The sequence below is a fragment of the Pipistrellus hanaki genome, assembly GCF_964339955.1.
Source record: "Pipistrellus hanaki genome assembly, chromosome: 10".
NCBI classification, from domain to species: domain Eukaryota; kingdom Metazoa; phylum Chordata; class Mammalia; order Chiroptera; family Vespertilionidae; genus Pipistrellus; species Pipistrellus hanaki.
Window position 1 is genome coordinate 51,012,598 of NC_140512.1, and position 18,374 is coordinate 51,030,971.

Sequence of the window (18,374 nt, forward strand, 5' to 3'; positions counted from 1 at the left end):
AGATGACTCACCAACCCCAGAATGATCTGAGGTTGACAACAAAGACCAACTCCGAATGAGAAGCTGCTGTTTGCATAAGCTCCTCAGGTAACATCGTGTACTCTAAAATTTTAAAACTAGACATTCTATAAGACAACTGGCCCATGATCTTCAAACAGGCCAGTGCTGTGAATAATAAAGTTCAAGCAACTGTTCCAAATGAGAAGAGAACAAAGGGATATGGCCATTAAATGCAAGTCATGATCTTGAATCAGGGAGAAGTTTTGCTCTAAAAGACATTGCTGGTGTATCTGGCAAAATTTGACTATAGGATGATAGAAAATTGTATCAAAGTTGAATTTCCTAATTTTTTTTTTTTTTTTTTTTTAAACCGAGACTTATTGAGCGACTGATCAAAATCCTTAAGATGAACTGGATGCGGCCACAGTTGCCCTCTTGGGTTTGGGTGTTGTTCCCTTCACGGAATCCATGCCTGAATCTGCTGTACACAATCTTCAGGTGCCTCATGCGGCTGGTCCCGGTGATGTTTCGTCGTTTGGCCTTGGCACTCCAGTTGTACTTCCTCTTGCGCTTGGCGGGGTAGCCGCACTTGCCGCAGGTGGACTTCTGCAGGAGGTAGGCCTTGGAGCTGCAGCGGCGGCACAGCGTGTGCGTCTTGTTGAGGCGCTTGCCGAATGATGACGTCCCCTTCGTCATCTTGCTTCGGCCGCCGAGACCAAAGAGCTGAATTTCCTAATTTTAATGTAAGAGAACATTCCTAGAAAATATATGCTGGAGTTGTTCAGGGATAAAGGAGCATGATATCTAAAAAAATGCAGTGGGGAAAAATATATAGGTAGGGAAATAAATATAGGTCTTTGTACTAAATTATTTAAAAAGAAAAGTTTAAAATATTTAAAAGAGAAAGCTTAAAAAATATTTAAGTCTTAGGGCTGTGCCAACTTTAATCAGTGTTAGAAAACTGGGAATTACTGAAAGGATTTAGGTAGGTTTACATAAGCAGATTTGTTTTATTAAGAGGTGGCTTTTAAGGTCCCGTGAAAGGTGCAATTCAGATGACAATATTAGAAATCTGTAACACTCCTGGGAAATAGGTCATACGAGTCTGAAAAGAATGAGGGTAGCTGAGCCCGGCTAGTGTGTCTCAGTGGTACGCTGACCTATGAGCTGGTCAGGGCACATGCCCAGGTTACAGGCTCAATTCCCAGTGTGCAGGAGGCAGCTGATCAATGATTTTCTCCAAATCATTGATGTTTCTATCTCTATTTTTCTTTCTTGTCCTTTCTGAAATCAATAAAAATATATATTTTAAAAAAAGAATGAGGGAATGGAGATTGAGAAAAGGGATTATGAGATAAATTCAGGTAGATTCAGTGGCTAACTGGATATGAGGGATGGAGGAAGCAAAAGGAGATAAAGGATAACGGGGTTTAGTTCAGGTTTATGGAGACAGTCCTGCTCCCAAAGTTAGAGAGAACACTTTGGTATACAGGAGGAACAGCATTTAGAGTAGAATTAGGTGAATTTGAATTTGGATACATGGGGCATCTATGTGAATATGTATAGCAGATGAATATAAGAGTTTGAAGCTTTGACAAGAGGTCAAATGTATGTATAGAGATGCATGTATACACATGTGTATGTATACACAAAAATATATACGTATACACATATGTATATGGTACAACAATGTGACATAATAAAAATCAAGATCATGAAAGGCTGAATCTAAGAAGACTTAGTTTAAGAGGAATACATTTAAGAACTAAAACACTGGACCAATATATCAAATCAAAACCGAAGAAGAAGAGAATGGAGGAGACATAATTTAGCTGCCACATTATGAAAATAATACTTGATAGATGTGAGTATAAAGTCTTTACTTTTTATACTACTCTCACTTTACTCACCTGAACCTTGATTAGGTAACGGTCTTTTGAAATAATCAAATACACGATCATCTGATACATTTGGCCTTGTATCTAGATGATAAAAAAGATCATTAGTAGCATGAAAACAACTCATTGACTCTTACATTTCATATTTTTATCTTTTTCACATGAAAATGTTAGCAGATAATATGCCAATAGTAGTTTAGTTCAGTTAAAATAACACAGTTGTCAAATCTTATGATTTTTTTTTGTTTGCATTTTTGCTACTTATCGCAGAACTCTAAAAAATATTCATACCATTTGGGGCAGCAATTCCTATCTATTATAAATAAATAATTGATAATATACACAGACAGTAAGTTATAAATAAGGTCAAAGTTAATGATATACTGCAGTTTTAAATGAAAACAGGTTATACAGCAAGCAGAACTCAGCTTGTTAGTCTCCCCCTATTAAAAAGGAGCTTCTGGGAAAGAAATGGTGTAGTACACTTTCCGATAGCTCTAAGCACCAAGTACAGCAGGAACCTCAAAGCTATGGCAGACAAACTGTGTTTGTTGAGTAAGTGAATTCATCACTTAAGAGAGGGTAGAAGCAGAACATTACCTTTCACATCAGAATTTGATTCTTTGTATCCTGGCATTAAATATCCTCTACCACAAACCTAATGGAACACAGAACCAGAACAAAAGCAATACTGTTACACAGATGACAATGAGGTATATTTCCTATGTGAACTCTTATGAAAGAGTTCTTTTCAACATTTCTCGTTTTATCCTCGTAGGTTTAGAATGGGTACAATAATCTCTTATCAGAACTTCCTAATACCTTTTCCAACACTACTTTTCTTCTAGAGCTATGAGTAGGAGAAAATAATATTATATATTTTTATTATTATATTTTGGCACTAAAGGGAGTTAAAAAAATTTTCACTGCATATGGAACCTATTTATGATAAGAGGCCAAACAATGTAGTTTATAATATCACTGAAATGAGAAGAATAAAGATATAGGAAGATAACACTATGTAATGGGTGAAAATATATAAACTTATATGAAAATATATAAGCAATTACAAAGCTATGCTTATATAGAAAAGATGAAAATTATTTTCTCGTAGCTTGCAAAGAAATCCAGTAAGGAAGAACATTCATGACATTGCTTTTTATCTGGACTAAAAGAGACACAACACTGTAGAATTGTGACTGCAAATATTGAGTAGACTACATATAGATCATATGTAACCATGAAAACATTTTTAATGTGATCAGACTTTTGTTTCTGTGCTATGCTGTTACAGAAGACTGGAAAAAAATCAAGCCATGCTTAGAGAGTGTTACATTTTATTAAGGCTAGAGAAAATGTGCCTTTCAAATTCTGGGCCCCCCACATGGAGGAAACCTTTTCTATTTATACTTTTCCTAGCTCTTTTGTCTCCCAAATTTGGAATGGGACTTCCAGGTCTTCTGGGAAAGAAGGTCTGCGTGCTGGAATGGGGACATGAGGCCATATCTCAAGACCTGGCCTGGTGCCAGCACTGAATACTCAGTCTGGGGCATAGTCCACAGCCTCTCTGGAATGGGAGTAGTCTTATTTTCCTTATTATTTAAGCAAGCAAGCATTTACAGAAGCCAACATATCAGGGTTAAAATTTCAAACAGCAGTTTTATATAAGATGGATGCTTCATTCCCCATTGGTTTTATGTCCATGAGTCAAATCATTGGTATAGGCAGAGTACTTGGACATGCTTCTGGATTGCTTTCTGGATGGACTGTAAACCCTGTAAGAACTTGAGTAAAGATTGGTTATGGATTTCAGCTTTTCTAGATTGGGTGTCCATGTAAGCTGGTGAGGTGGGTAGTTTGACTTATGTCCATGAGTCAAATCATTGACTCTTTTGGGTCATTGTTGGTGAGGGAGTTATATTGACCCATGAGGACTATAAGCTTGATAGAATTAATTCTCTGCTGAATAAAGTCAGTGGGCTTGTTTATAAGATAAGGCCCAGAATGAGGGCCAGGACTAATCTTTAGAGGGTCCAGAGAGTCCTGGACTCTCTATTTTGCCTGGGCTGTCTTAAGCCAGGTGTGATGAAGCCACGTCGAAATTCCATCAACCTTGACTGCTGTGGGGGTGGGTCCTTTCCACTTTGGAGTTGTGATTTCTAGTTACTTCCTACTTCTAGCTACTTCCTACTTTTACCTCAGTAGGAAGTAGCTAGAAGAGCCCACTGGTGTCCATTTTCCCTAAAATAAATTCAGAGCCAGGATCCTTGAGGTAATATATTAGGCAACTAGACAGATATGAGCAGAGCAAGGACGACTGGCCAACTAGCACTACCAGATGTAATTAAGTCTTTTCATCACCTATGTGAGACAAGGGGACTCCCCAGAAGCTAGAGGGAATGAGGCTGCAGATGAAGCAGCCCAGAAGGTTGCCCTAAAACCAGTGGGGCCTCTATAGATTCTAGTGACTCTTCCAAACCCTGAACTACCCACCTCACCAGTTTACATGGAAACCTAATCTAGAAAAGCTAAAATTCACAACCAGTCTTTACTCAAGTTCTTATAGGCTTTACAGTTCACCCAGAAAGCAATCCAGAAGCATGTCCAATGTACTCTGCCTATACCAACTTCTGATCCCGTCCATCCTTCCACCCTGGTAACTTTGTTTGGGTAAAGAAATTTGCTACACAAGGACTAATTCCTACCTGGAAAGGACCACCCCTACAGCAGTCAAGGTTGATGGAATTCCAACATGGCTTCATCACACCTGGCTTAAGACAGCCCAGGCAAAATAGAGAATCCAGGACTCTCTGGACCCCCTAATTCCAGGCCTTATCTTATAAACAGACCCACTGACTTTATTCAGCAGAGAATTCAATCAAGCTTATAGTCCTCATGGGTCAATATAACTCCCTCACCAACAATGACCCAAAAGAGTCAATGATTTGACTCATGGACATAAAACCAATGGGGAATGAAGCATCCATCTTATATAAAACTGCTGTTTGAAATTTTAACCCTGATATTTTGGTTTCTGTAAATGCTTGCTTGCTTAAATAATAAGGAAAATAAGACTACTCCCATTCCAGAGAGGCCGTGGACTATGCCCCAGACAGAGTATTCAGTGCTGGCACCAGGCCAGGTCTTGAGATATGGCCTCATGTCCCCATTCCAGCACGCAGGCCTTCTTTCCCACAAGACCTGGAAGTCTCATTTCAAATTTGGGAGACAAAAGAGCTAGGAAAAGTATAAATAGAAAAGGTTTCCTCCATCGTGGGGGTGAAGGGGGGGGGGGCCCAGAATTTGAAAGGCACATTTTTCTCTGGCCCTGCCCTTAATAAAATGTAACTCCCTTTCTCTAAGCATGGCTTGTTTTTTTTCTGGTCTTCTGTAACAATGCGGATATTATAAAGAAATTTCAGAGGGCCTGAAAAAGAAAACATTTTTGCCAAGATGTAATGCTTATCAACTTATGATAAAAAATGGAGTACGGCCTGCCTATGTGGCTTTATGGTTGAGCTATGAACTAAGAGGTCCTGGTTCGATTCCCAGTCAGGACATATGCCTGGGTTGTGGGCTCTATCCCCAGTAGGGAGTATGTAGGTGGCATCTGATCAATGATTCTCATAATTTATGTTTCTATTTCTTCCTCCCTCTCTTTTCCTCTCTGAGAAGTCAATAAATATATATTTTTTAAAGTTGGGGGATGAAATAGAATTAAAAACTGAAATAAAAACCCTTTGTACATAAAATTGATTGGCAGCAAAAAAATTTTACACAATCAGTATGAAAATGGGAGAAAATGTAAAAACTGAAAGATTATTGAAGGGAGGAAAAAGGGAAATATTACAATATATTGACCCAGGAGGACTATAAGCTTAAGTGAATATTCTAACTTTTAAAGTTAAAAGAGAAACATGCAAATTAACCATCACTCTGCTACACCCACAAGCCATTAACCCAACGAAGATGTCAGCCAGCCATGGAGCTGGAGCAAGCAGGAGGCTTGGGTTGCCCCCAGCGGTGGAGGAAGCCAAGCTTCCCACCTGCCCTGGCCTCCGCTCAAGGCCACAAAGTTTCAATTATAGAAGATAAATAAATCCTAGATATTTGTTTCCAGCTGGCTCTGGCCTCTACTCAGAGGTGTTGAAAGGAAAAAAAAAAAAATGAGGGGCGGGGACCTTGGGTCACCAGGGGATGATCAGGCCAGGATGGGATGGCAGGGGCAGTTGAGGGTAAGCAGACCAGCAGGGGGGCCAATTGGTGGTGAGCAGGCTGTCAGTGGGGGTCAGTTGGAGGTGATCAGGTCAGTGGGGAAGGAAGGTGGAGCTGAGCAGGCCAGCAGGGGGGGCAGTTGGGGATGAGCAGCTGGAGCCAGCAGTCCCAAATTGTGAGAGTGATGTCTGACTGCTGGTTTAGGCCCGATCCCTGTAAACTGGCAGTAGAACCTCCTTCAAGGGGTCCCAGATTGGAGATGGTGCAGGCTGGGCTGAGGAACAAAACCCTACCACCCTGTGCACAAATTTTGTGCACCAGGCCACTAGTATATATAATAAAAGCATAATATGCAAATTGAATGAATGGCAGAACAGCAGAATGACCACCCAGATGACCACCACGCTATGACACCCAATGGTGCCAGGCCTGCTAAGGTAGGTGTGATGCAATTGGTTGGGGGGGCCTAGCCATCGCCCCACAATTACTCTGCAGAGGGAGGCCCAGGCCACCGACTGGTGGGCTGCGGTGGGTGGGTGGGACCTCACTCTGCAGGGGGGCAAGCCATCGCAGAGTCCCAGATGGTGGGCAGGGCCTACCTCTTTGGGGCAACCAATCGCGGGGCTCTAGGACTGCGAGAGGGCGCAGGCCCGGGTGAGAAACCCCTGCCCCTCCCCCAGTGCATTCGTGCACTGGGCCTCTAGTGTTACATAATCACCAGAATTTGGAGAAATAGGGTTAAAATTAGGCTGAAGAAAATCACTATAAGACTTGATGAACTCTTAAATTTCTGCATTTTTCGCCCTCTTCCTGAATTAAAATGATGCTGCGAACCATAATAAACTGTTGCATTCGTCCCATAGAAAACCACCAGGCTAATATCCTTATGAATATGATCTACAAATTTTAACCATAGAAATCTGTAATTGTTTGTGCTAAAAGTCTTCAAAATTCATTATTAAGTGTGTCCTAGTAGGAGATGAAGTTAACTAAAGAATTTAAAAAATAATTTACTACTATTATTTTGGGATGCATTGATGTTTTATAAGCAAACCATTAAAATTGCCCTAACCGATTTGGCTCAGTGGATAGAGCATTGGCCTGCAGACTGGGGGGTCCCAGGTTTGGAAGAGAAATTAGGAGCTATTTCATCCAGCTCTCCCCCAAGTCAAAGGTTCTGACCCGAGTGTCTCTGGATCTGGGGGTGGGGACAATGACCTTCTCTCAGTGGTACCTCACTTTAGGAGCTGGGCTGTAGATGGAAAGAGGGCAGTAGTTTCTGGTCTTCTCTAAATTCGCTTTTTCCAGTGTGGAACCACCACATGATGAGCCAAAGGGCGATTATTCTTTGTGACGTGGCACGCAAAGTAGAGCCTCTTTCATGAATGGGGTCTGGGCAGGAGGGACGGCCATTTCTGGGCTGCACTCACCTGAAATGTAGTTTTAGCACTGGAGTCAGGATAACCTTCCCGGGAAGACATCTCTCTGACTGGTATCTGTGGGGAGAGGAGGCCCTGTGTCTGGGCTGCACTTGTCTACAGTCTGAGTCTCAGACTCATTGAGGGGAAGGTGAAAGGAGGTGAGGGGAGGGTGAGGGGAGCAGGGAATGTTGATTCAAACGCCATAGACTTTCACTGTTGGTTTTTAACCAAGGTGTAGATTTTCATAAATATATGTGTCTGTGTTTTTTTTCCATTTGCTATATGTTCTTGGGGCCATTTCTAGAGGCATTATTTTTATTGATGTTATTTTAGTTTTAGAAATCTATATTGAATCATTTCTGCCAACAGTAACATAGTATTATATATCAGTGTGTGAATGTTCCTTGTGATGGGGAAAGGAATGTTGGGATGACAGGCAGGGTGTTCATAACAAATAAAGACTTGTTATAAAATGCTCAGTGTGTTTAAAATGCCCCATTATTGAGCGTGTTTTCCCTAATTGTGTGTGTGCTTGATTTTAATCTTTAGCTCAACCTTATAGCAGCCAGTGTAAATTCACTGTTTAAATCATCCCTTAATCTTCTGTGTGTGTGTGTGTGTGTGTGTGTGTGTGTGTGTGAGAGAGAGAGATAAAATACACCAAACATATAATTTACCATCTCAACCATTTTTAAGTGTAGCGTTCAATGTCCTTAAGTACTTAATACCGCCGTGCAACCAATACCACCACCCATCTCCAGAATCCTTTCATCTTTCCAAAATGAAACAGTCCCCATGAAATACTCATGCCCCAGTCTTCCCTTAATCTTGACCAAAAGGCTCAACTTTTTCATTGATAAGTAGCTGAATCCATTAGAAAGAATATTCTTTTTTGGGGTATCTTCTTACAAATCATAAGAAAATTACAATAACATATTATATAATTCAAACAACAGAGGTGCAAGCAGTGAAAAGTGAACGTGTTCCCATATGCTAGAGATAATCAATGGTAAGTTTGGTGTGTAGTCTTCCAAATGTAGAAAAGTATAAAAACTATGGAAGTGTAAAATTTTTCACAGTTGGGAATAACGATGACCTCATCAGTGTAACCGAAAACTACAACAGAACCCAGAGGCTGACCCCGAGAACGAGGGAATGCCACACCCTTCAGCTTTCATTTACTTTCTCTCGGGGGCAACACCAGCCTCCTGCTTTTTTACTTCTTTGTGGAAGAAATCTTTGAACCTCATTGTTTAAATGGTTGCTTTTGGTTTTGTTTTTAATATTTCTCACCCACTTTTGCTAGTGAATGGGTCTGCAGAGTTCCCATTCTACCATCGTGGAAGTTAACTTCCCCGCACCATCTAGTTTATTTGTTTGTATTCCCATTTAATTTTTCTTAATTTTAATTTATTTCTTGCTATCCTGGATGCATCTTTGTCAGATGACTCAAATACTTTTCTGAGTAAGGTAAGCATAAGTCAAATTTAAATATCACACCTTAATAAGACCCACCTCTCATCTGTCAAGGTTCTTTTGTGCTTTTATAAACAGTGAATAAGATGAGAAAATTTTCCTGAGGAAAAATTAGGGTATGGGAATGTAAGAGAAAATAACTTGCCATTCTCTTGCAAACATTTTTTTTTCTCCCCCCGAAGCTGCTAACAACCAGATCAATGGATACTTTATTTACCTCTCGCTCTTGTCTGGCATTTTGATGTCTTGCTAGGGTAGAATTTCTTTCCTTCTTTGTTCTCAGATGTTTTTTCTTGGGTTTTATCTAGGTAAGAGAATCATATTTAAAATCAACATTCCCAAGTTTTGGGCTCAATCCCCTGTGGGGAGTGTTCAGGAGGCAGCTTGCTGATCAATGTTTCTCTCTCACCTCAATGTTTCTCTCTCCCTCCCTTCCTCTCTCTCTAAAATTAACAAAAACATTAAAGAATAAACAGAATTAAAAAAAAACTCAACATTTAATCAACACACTAAGGATAGTATATATGAAGACATAAAATATCTTGAGGCTTCCATTTGTAAGAAGTACTTTTCCTATTCCTTTATCTAAGTATAACTAAAAACACTGGGTATTATATACAAAATAAATATAAGATGCTCTAAAAGGTATAAAAAAGAAGGCAAACTGGTGAGTGTTCTGAGGAGCAGAGGAGCAACATGAGTAGTTTCCTGTGTAATTCCCATGACCTACCTGCCTCCCTCTCCCTTGCAGGTTGCACTCCCTTAATCATTAAGCCCTGAGGACACTGAGGTTCTGGCCAGCATCAAATAATCTTAGTTAAGAAATAATGGCTGAAAACTTCCTAAATTTGATGGAAGACATGAATGTAAACATCCAAAAAACTTAATGAATTTCAAGTAAGGGGAAATAAAAAATTCCACACCAATTCCCTATAAATTTTAGGATTATTTGTGCTAGGTCTGAGAAGAATGCCATTGGTATTTTAATAAGGATCACATTGAATCTGTAGATTAGTTTGGGTAGTATGATCATTTTAATGATGTTAATCAGATAGTTAATCATAAGATTTAACTTATATATGGGATCTAAAACACAAACAAATGAACAAACTGAAAGGGTAAAAGAGAATAAAATGGGGCAGTGAAAACTTATTGTGCTTAGAGGAAAGCTTGCAGCCTTGAGCACAGCATAGCCCGGATAATCAGAAGACAGCTGGCATGGGAGGACCATGGTCAGACCAGACCCAACTTGCAGCCAATAAAGAGTAATAAAAACCTGACTCTCTCTTCATTCACCACTGACTCCTTTTTTGTCGGACTCAGCCCATTTGCACCCAAGCGCTTGAAATAAAAGCCTTTTGATACATTACAGCCTCATGCCATAGATGCATGACTCCAGCCCACTCCAAACCTTTCACAAACATACAAGAAAAAAATAGATTCATAAAAACAGAGATCAAACTGATAATTGTCAGATGGAAGGGGGCTGGGGGGACAGGTAATAAGGTGATGGGGAATATAATCAACTAGAGGCCCAATGCACAAAATTCGTGCAAGGGGCTTGGTCCCCACCATCGCTGTGGCCGCCCACGCCTTGGCCTGGGCCTCCACCCGTTACGGCAGCTGGGGGCCCCTGCTGCCGCAGCTTAGTCCGAAACTAGATCCGGAAGGATGTCAACCTAATTAGCATATTATGCTTTTATTAGTATAGATAATACTATGATGGGTTTTCACTGTGACATTGTAAGGTATGTAAATATCAAATCACTGTGCTGTACACTGGAAACTAATATAATATTGTATACCAACTATGCTTAAATTTAAAAGACTTTAAAAACATATCTGCAATAAAAAAGCCCACATCAAGACACATTATAATCAAACATTCAAAGTCAAAGATTAAAGGAGAATCTTGAAAGCAGCAAGAGAGATTACATTCAAGGGATTCTCAATAAGATCATTAGCAAATTTCTCATCAGAAACTTTTATTGGCATACTGCCAGAAGACAGTATGCCAATATATTCACAGTGCTTAAAGGAAAAAAAATATTGGGTAGAACAGTCCTTCAAAAATGGGGGAGAAATGAAGACATTCCCAGAAACACAAAAGCTTAGGGCATTCATGACCTCTAGACCTGCCTTGCAAGAAATTTTCAATGGAGTTCTGCAAGGTGAAATGAAAGGACACTGGTCAGCGTAACCTCGCAGAAAATTCATTTCTTTACTATGACATTCTTTACTAGCATTCTTTCTGCTTTCTTTTGAGTCAAACTGGTCTCACCCAGCACCCTGACACACCTGCCTCCCTCTCCTTTGCAGGTACACTCCCTTAAACATTAAGCCCTGAGGACACTGAGGTTCTGGCCAGCCTCAAATAATCTTAGGAACAAAGCCTCAGGTCTGATGATCCTAAATGGGTCTGTTAATCCCAGAGACAGAGTTTCTATCAAACTAAAGATAACATCTATTGATAGACCATAACTGTGTTTCAGCTCAAGGCCCATAAAATTGGTGAAACCAGACAAAGCAAGGGCCATGGATGACAACAGGGCTAGATGCACTGATCTTCTACCTCTTTCCCTATCACTGACCAATCAGTAGAGAGCACAACCCTAACTCCCTTAAATCATCATGATTAGTAATTTCCCTCTCCTCTATAACCCATCCCTTGGAAGCCATCAGGGAGCCAGGTTTTTTGGCATTAGCTAACCTGTCTCCAGGCAAGGGCCACTTCCTGAAATAAATTTACTTTCTTCGCTGCAAGTTCAGGTTTGTGTCTTATTGGGCTTTTTGGGAAAATGGACCCCTTTAGTCAGTAACTTGAAGGTATACGGAGAATTAAAGATCTCAATATATTAAGTACAATAATAAAAGCTAGTGTTATTGCAACAATAGTTTGAAATGGCACGTTGTTTCTACATGGTAAATGACCAACATTTAAAGAAAAACCCCCATTATTATTATTGTAAAAAGCTAGTACTACTGTAACTTTGGTTTGTAAGTCAGAATCTTGTTTTTTTTAAATATATTTTTATTGGTTTCAGAGAGGAAGGGAGAGGGAGAGAGATAGAAACATCAATGATGAGAGAGAGCCATTCATAGGTTGCTTCCTGCATGCCCCCTACAGGGGATGGAGCCCACAACCCAGGCAGGTGCCCTGCCTGGGAATCAAAGCATGATCTCCTAACGGTTCATAGATTGATGCTCAATCATTCAACAACTGAGCCACACCTTGAATTTTGTTTTCTACACAATTTAAGAGATTAATACAATTAAGTATTAGTGTATATGTGATTTTTGACATTGATAACCAAAGTGGTGGGATTGCAGCAGTAGAGCAGAATTTTTGTACACTATTGAAGGTAAGCCAGACTAAGTCACAATTAGAGTGTTATTACTTTAGGATATTAAATGTAATCCCCACAGTGAGCACAAAGAAAACACCTATAGAATAGACACAAAAGGAATTGAGAAAGAAATTTAAACATTTCACTACAAAAAAAATCAGCTGAAGACAGTAATGTGATCTGAGTGACCAAAATACTGTAAGACACATGGAAAACAAACAGCAGAGTGTGAGAAGTAATCCCTTTGCATCAGTATTTTAATTATAAATGGATTAAACTTTCTAGTCAAAAGACAGATATTCACAGAATGGATAAAAACACATGATGCAATTATATGCTATCTATAAAAGACTCAAAAAATGCAAAATACAAACAAATTGAAAGTGAAAGAATGGAAAAGATATTTCATGCAAATAGGAACCAAAGAGAGCAGGGATGATGATACTAATGATACTAATATCAGACAAAATAAACTTTAAAAATATTATGAGACAAAGGACACTAAATATTAATAAAAGGTTCAATACGGCAAGATATAACAATTATAAACATTTACAAATCTACTGCCAGACCATCTAATAGAGGAATTTGCAAATTAGCTGGGATGCTGGCACATCACAGCCATTCAGTGGGGCCACGAGGCACGAGATTTCATCCTAGGCAGACTCCCCCACAGCCCCGCAGCCAAATCAACACAAACCCAGGATTTACTAAATTTTACTGGAACTGCTCCCCACACTTCCACCCCTTGCCCTGGGACCGCGCTGCCCACAAGAGGGTGCCCTGGCAGCCTCCTGACAGGCGGGCAGCTGGGGAGAGCCAAGTGGGGCGGGGGCGGGATGGCTGGAGCCAAGTTCCCAGGGGTCTGAGGAGAGCGCCTGACAGGAGCCAGGACTGCAAAGCAGACAGAGGAAGCAGCCACGGGGAGCTCTTCCAATCCCCCGGAATGGACACCCTACCCCAGCCCGACACCCCTGGGGAGACAGGGAAGCTGACCGGACAGGGGGTAGCTGCAACCCGCACCTCTGACTCCTGATCTCTTCCCCTGCCACCCCTGCCAGGGTCACCCACAACAATAGCACGCAGGCGATGACCCATCAACGCCCCCAAGGTACCCTGCTGCTGGGGGGAGGGGGGGAGGATGGGGGGGGCTCCGCTGGGGCCAGGAATGCCTCTCCTCCCTATAACTCCAGACTCAGGTGGAGGCAGGCCCGAGGGCCCCCCACGGTCAGATGCATTCCTGCCAACAGCAGCAGCACAGTCTCTGCTGCCCAAGCGCCCTGAATCTTGCAGGAGGCTGCGGCCAAACCCGCGGCCCTAGCCCACCTGGCCCCACCCTGGCCTGGCCCCCGCCCTGCTTCAGGAGATTGGAGCCCGGCTCTGAGCAGGTACAGCTGTAAAATGGCCACATACAATTTAAAGAATGGCGCCAAGCAGGGAGGTTTGACAGTTACTCCCCTTTCGCCCCCCCAACCGGCCCCCGCCGCCGCCACCGCCGCCAGTGCCTCCAGGGACGACCACCACTACAGGGCTGCTGGCCAGAGCCCGCCCCTCCAAGGCCTGGGGAACTTTCTGCAAAGCTTCCAGAGCTACAGTCCCAGGAAACAATCATGCCCTCCTCCCCTAATCAGCACCTGCCACCTGCGAGGGTACCCGTGAGCTTAAAGATAACAATCCCTTCCCGTTTAGACATCACTTACTTGATGAAACATTTCTGGGTTTATTAGCTCAGAACCTCCTCATGACAGTCCAGTGAGGTAAGTGGAGAAGAGATTACAATCCCCATGGTATATAAGTATATATTCAGAAATGAAGCTCAGAGAGGAAAAGTGTCCAGCCCAAGGGTTCCCAAGGTGCAGCACTCCCTCCCTCCCTCCCTCCCTCCTTCCCTCCCTTCCTTCCTTCCTTCCTTCCTTCCTTCCTTCTTCTTTTTGCAATATGGACAGGCAGAGGATTTTCTAAATCTTTATGTTCTGGTTCCTTTTTGCTTAGCAATTCCTTGCTCAATTCATTTCTCTCTTCTTACATTTTACTGTAAGTAGTCAGGAGGAACCAAGCTGCTCCTCCAACACTTCTCAGCTAAATATCCACTTTTATCAGTCACAAGTTCTGCTTTCCACAAAACACCAGAACATAAATACAGTTTGGCCAAGTTCTCTGCCAGCTGATAGCAAGGACTGCATTTTCTCCACTAACATGTCCCAGTAACATGTTCCTCATTTCTGCCTGAGACCCCATCAGAACCACCCTTAACAGTCACATTTCTACCAACATTCTGCATACGATCCTTTATGTATTCTCTACAATTCCCCTCTTTTCTTTCTGAACTCTCACCAGATCATCTTTAAAATCCTTTCATGATAATAGCATTTTCTAACATGCGCTTCAAAACTCTTCCAGCCTCTACCCATCAGCCAGTTCCAAAGCCACCACCACCATTTGTAGGCATTTGTTACAGCAGCGCCGCACTCTCAGGACCAGAGAGTGCTGTCTTAGTCACTTCCTAATAGCATTACCCTGGGATCAGTGTCTAAACATGCATACTTGGTAGGGAGCACACACATTTAGCACATAACACCACCAAAGGTCTCTTCCACTCTAATCTTCTCCATAAACACTAATCATTTCATATGTCATATACGTCACTTATTTAATTTTGTATATCCACCAACTAGAATATAAGCAATGAAAGGGAAAGATTTTTGTCTTATTTTATTTAATGTATTATCCCTAGAGCATATAGCTGGAGTCAACATATGATAGTTAAATAAATGAATAACCAAATATTGGACTAGCAGTCAGGTGATGTATGCTATGCTACCAACTCCCATTAACAAGTGGTGGGCTTTTGATAATGAATTTAATCTCTCTGGATATTAACTGTTTTCATCTATAAAATAAGAGTGCTAAGAAACCATAAGGTTAGAGAATTCTATGATGTAAAGATATGGTACATAATCAGAGAATCACAATTTTGGCTACACAATAATCATACAACTGTAACCTTCCTCCCACCCCCCGATTGTTAGTCAAATAAGACTACCTATTTAGAATACACATACCATATGCAGAAATTTTCAATCATACCTGAGAAGTTAACTTGAGAATATAACTCTGAGACTCATTCGAATCTGAACTGTCAGAGCCTCGGCTACTACAAAAAATAATAAATTATTATTTTAATTTACAGAATGTTTTGGTGCCATTTTAAAATTGCAACAGTTACTTTTGCTTTATTACTTTACTGGAATGGTAGAAATAGTTCTAATTATGAGAAGAGTGTTTACAAAGGTGGTGTATATGTTTGGTAGTTCTAGGCATCTTAGGGTATTAGAAGAATAATGACTGAAATTGATTGGAACAAAACAAATATAAACAAATCCCTGAGTTCAAAATGATACTCTACTTCTGCAAATAAACTTATTAGTCACCACTGGAGGTTACAGGGGCACTAACTCAAAGTCTGAAAATTATAAATAAATGGGAAGAATCAAATATTTATTCTGCTTTTTCTTTAGGACTATACTAAAATTAGTACCTCTTTTCTTCCAAAAACATTCTCTTAGCACTAAATTTTGCACTTATTATTCACTAACTTGAGAATTTATGTGACATCTTTTAAAATGTGTCAGTTCTCTGTGGGTAATGACAGCATTAAAAACAATTTGAGCCGAAACCGGTTTGGCTCAGTAGATAGAGCGTCGGTCTGCGGACTGAAAGGTCCCAGGTTCGATTGCGGTCAATGGCATGCATGTGCATTGGTTGCGGGCACATCCCCAGTGGAGGGTGTGCAAGAGGCAGCCGGTTGATCTTCCTCTCTCATCGATGTTTCTAGCTCTCTATCCCTCTTCCTTCCTCTCTGTAAAAAATCAATAAAATATATTTTAAAAAAATTTGAATATGTCTTTTATGTATAATACATAGTAGGCGCTCATTTAATATTAGTTGACTAGATAAATAAATCAAGTTTGGCCAAAGTAATGTGCATGGGAAAAATTTTCCTCCACATTTAGTCAGTATTTTCAGTTGAGACTGACAATTATATCTTAGAAATATTACAAATAGCACAGTAAAACAGCACACCAGTAAAACAGCACACCAAATTACATTACTTCCACCATATTGACTTACCTAGACTCCAATGTAATTTCTTTCAAAGAAGTATCTGAATCATCAAGGACTTTTTCCAAGTTTATATGTTTCTGCATTTCTTCTAATTCTCTTAGACACTGATAATACTAGGGGAAAATAATAAGTGAGTTAATAATAAAATAACTTTATTTCCTAATTAAATTAATTGAATATTTATAGAATCCTGGAACAAAAGCTACTGGGACATCAACTCTCAAAATACCCTGAACATTGTTGCTAGGACATTAAAAGGAATAAGCTGCCACAGTCCCATAAGCAGGTTATGTTATTGGGTAGACTGGAGTGTTACCAAACGGACTTTGCTTACCTTGCTTCGGTCTGGATCACAATAGTCCAAGAGAGAATCACAAAAATGATACCCCATTGACTCCAAATCTTTTGTGTTGAAATGAGTGCCTCGTTTATTACCTAAAACATCAATAAGTTAATCTACCCTTGAGGATGACTTAACTTTTCCTTAGCAGGTAGGTCTAAGTTGTAAAACAAAGCATAAGCAAAACATCTGATATGATTTCATATCCTGTCTTTTGGATTTTCTTTTCTGGGGCATGTCGTTTAACAGCTAATTGCTTTCCTTCATTCCCCCTCCACCATGGACAAAAGGTCACTTAACATGGATCATCTATCTTGTAAGGCAGAATAAAATTCAATAAGAAAGTTATGGAATACTTGGTTACCAGTTATAAACAATCTAATAATCATTTAAAGAAAAACCTGGGTAATGATTTCAATGTTTTCATCATCAATAATATTTTATCAGTTTCAAGATGCTTCTAAAAATTATGTGTAGATGTCCAGTTTTCTTTTGAATTGATACATTTTCTAAAAATGTGACAATTATCTTAATATGGAGTATTGTAAGGACATGATAGATGTGACTAAAAGATTTCTTAAGTAGAATTACAGAACACTCTTATTTTTAGTTCAAGGAATCAAGTACTTCCATTAAAACATAAATTGACCAACAAACAAACCAACTATTTGCCTCACAAATAGTCTATTTGCCTTACAAATAGTTAATCCACTAAAAAAAGTTCTATCTTGATATTTTAAGTATGAAGATGCTTTTTCTGAAATTATTAGTCACCTGTAAAAACAACAATAACCAAGCAATTAAGATTTAATTCATGAAACCACCAATTAGGTTATTCTGTCTGCATGCTAAAATGTCCTATTCTTACAAAGGGAAATGATGAAATAGAGGTATATATAGTGAGAGTTTGTTTATTCACCCCAATTAATAGAATTCATTAGATATGAGTAGGCATCTAAGTGGGAAGAAAATGCTCACTATTAAACTATCTACTACTCTATTAATCTTACATTAAAAATGTCTCCGTTTCAAAGCTCCGAAAGCCATGAATGAGAACACTTGGTCTTACCCAGAGTAGATCCACAAAAAGTGGCCTCCATGGTAAAGCTGTTCCTGATTCCCATTTTCCACATCACCACCCTTCCTGTTCCTTCTTTGCTCCTCTGAACATTAAACTTGCAAGCTGAGAATGAAAACTGGAAAGAAGCAAATGAACGAGACCCATCTTTTTTTATAACAATGTCTTTCTTAGAAAGTAGGGTTGAAAATGGAAAAGTAGTTGTGCAAAAGCAGTAATTCTCTCTAATACTTCAGGAGCTGCTTTTGTTTCCTGACCAATGGAAATAACTTATATGTAATTCAAATATAGAAATGACGTATTTACATTTCTAAGGACTTCAGACTTAAATTCTAGCAATAAATTTTACTTTCTAGCTATATAACATATATATTCAAAACCAGTTGAATAATTCTTGATACTGATGGAATAAGATCTTATACAACACATGTGTCAAACACAAGGCCCGCGGGCCAAATCCAGCCCGCCAGGCCT

General features: G+C 40.0%; 1 protein-coding gene across 4 annotated transcripts in view; it reads right to left on the reverse strand.

Annotated features, from left to right (window-relative positions):
• Nucleotides 1-18,374, reverse strand: part of AGBL3 (AGBL carboxypeptidase 3) — a 61,802-nt gene that overhangs the window by 16,968 nt on the left and 26,460 nt on the right. For 3 of the 4 annotated variants that reach the window (XM_084896573.1, XM_084896569.1, XM_084896568.1), the window contains 8 exons: nucleotides 17,892-18,018; nucleotides 16,817-16,917; nucleotides 16,489-16,595; nucleotides 15,445-15,511; nucleotides 9,228-9,314; nucleotides 7,544-7,609; nucleotides 2,499-2,556; nucleotides 1,911-1,982 (listed from right to left, as the gene is read on the reverse strand). In XM_084896573.1, coding sequence (XP_084752699.1) covers nucleotides 1,911-1,982; nucleotides 2,499-2,556; nucleotides 7,544-7,609; nucleotides 9,228-9,314; nucleotides 15,445-15,511; nucleotides 16,489-16,595; nucleotides 16,817-16,917; nucleotides 17,892-18,018 — 685 coding nt within the window. The remainder of the gene's footprint in view (nucleotides 1-1,910; nucleotides 1,983-2,498; nucleotides 2,557-7,543; nucleotides 7,610-9,227; nucleotides 9,315-15,444; nucleotides 15,512-16,488; nucleotides 16,596-16,816; nucleotides 16,918-17,891; nucleotides 18,019-18,374) is intronic. The other variant, XM_084896567.1, reaches the window with a different exon arrangement.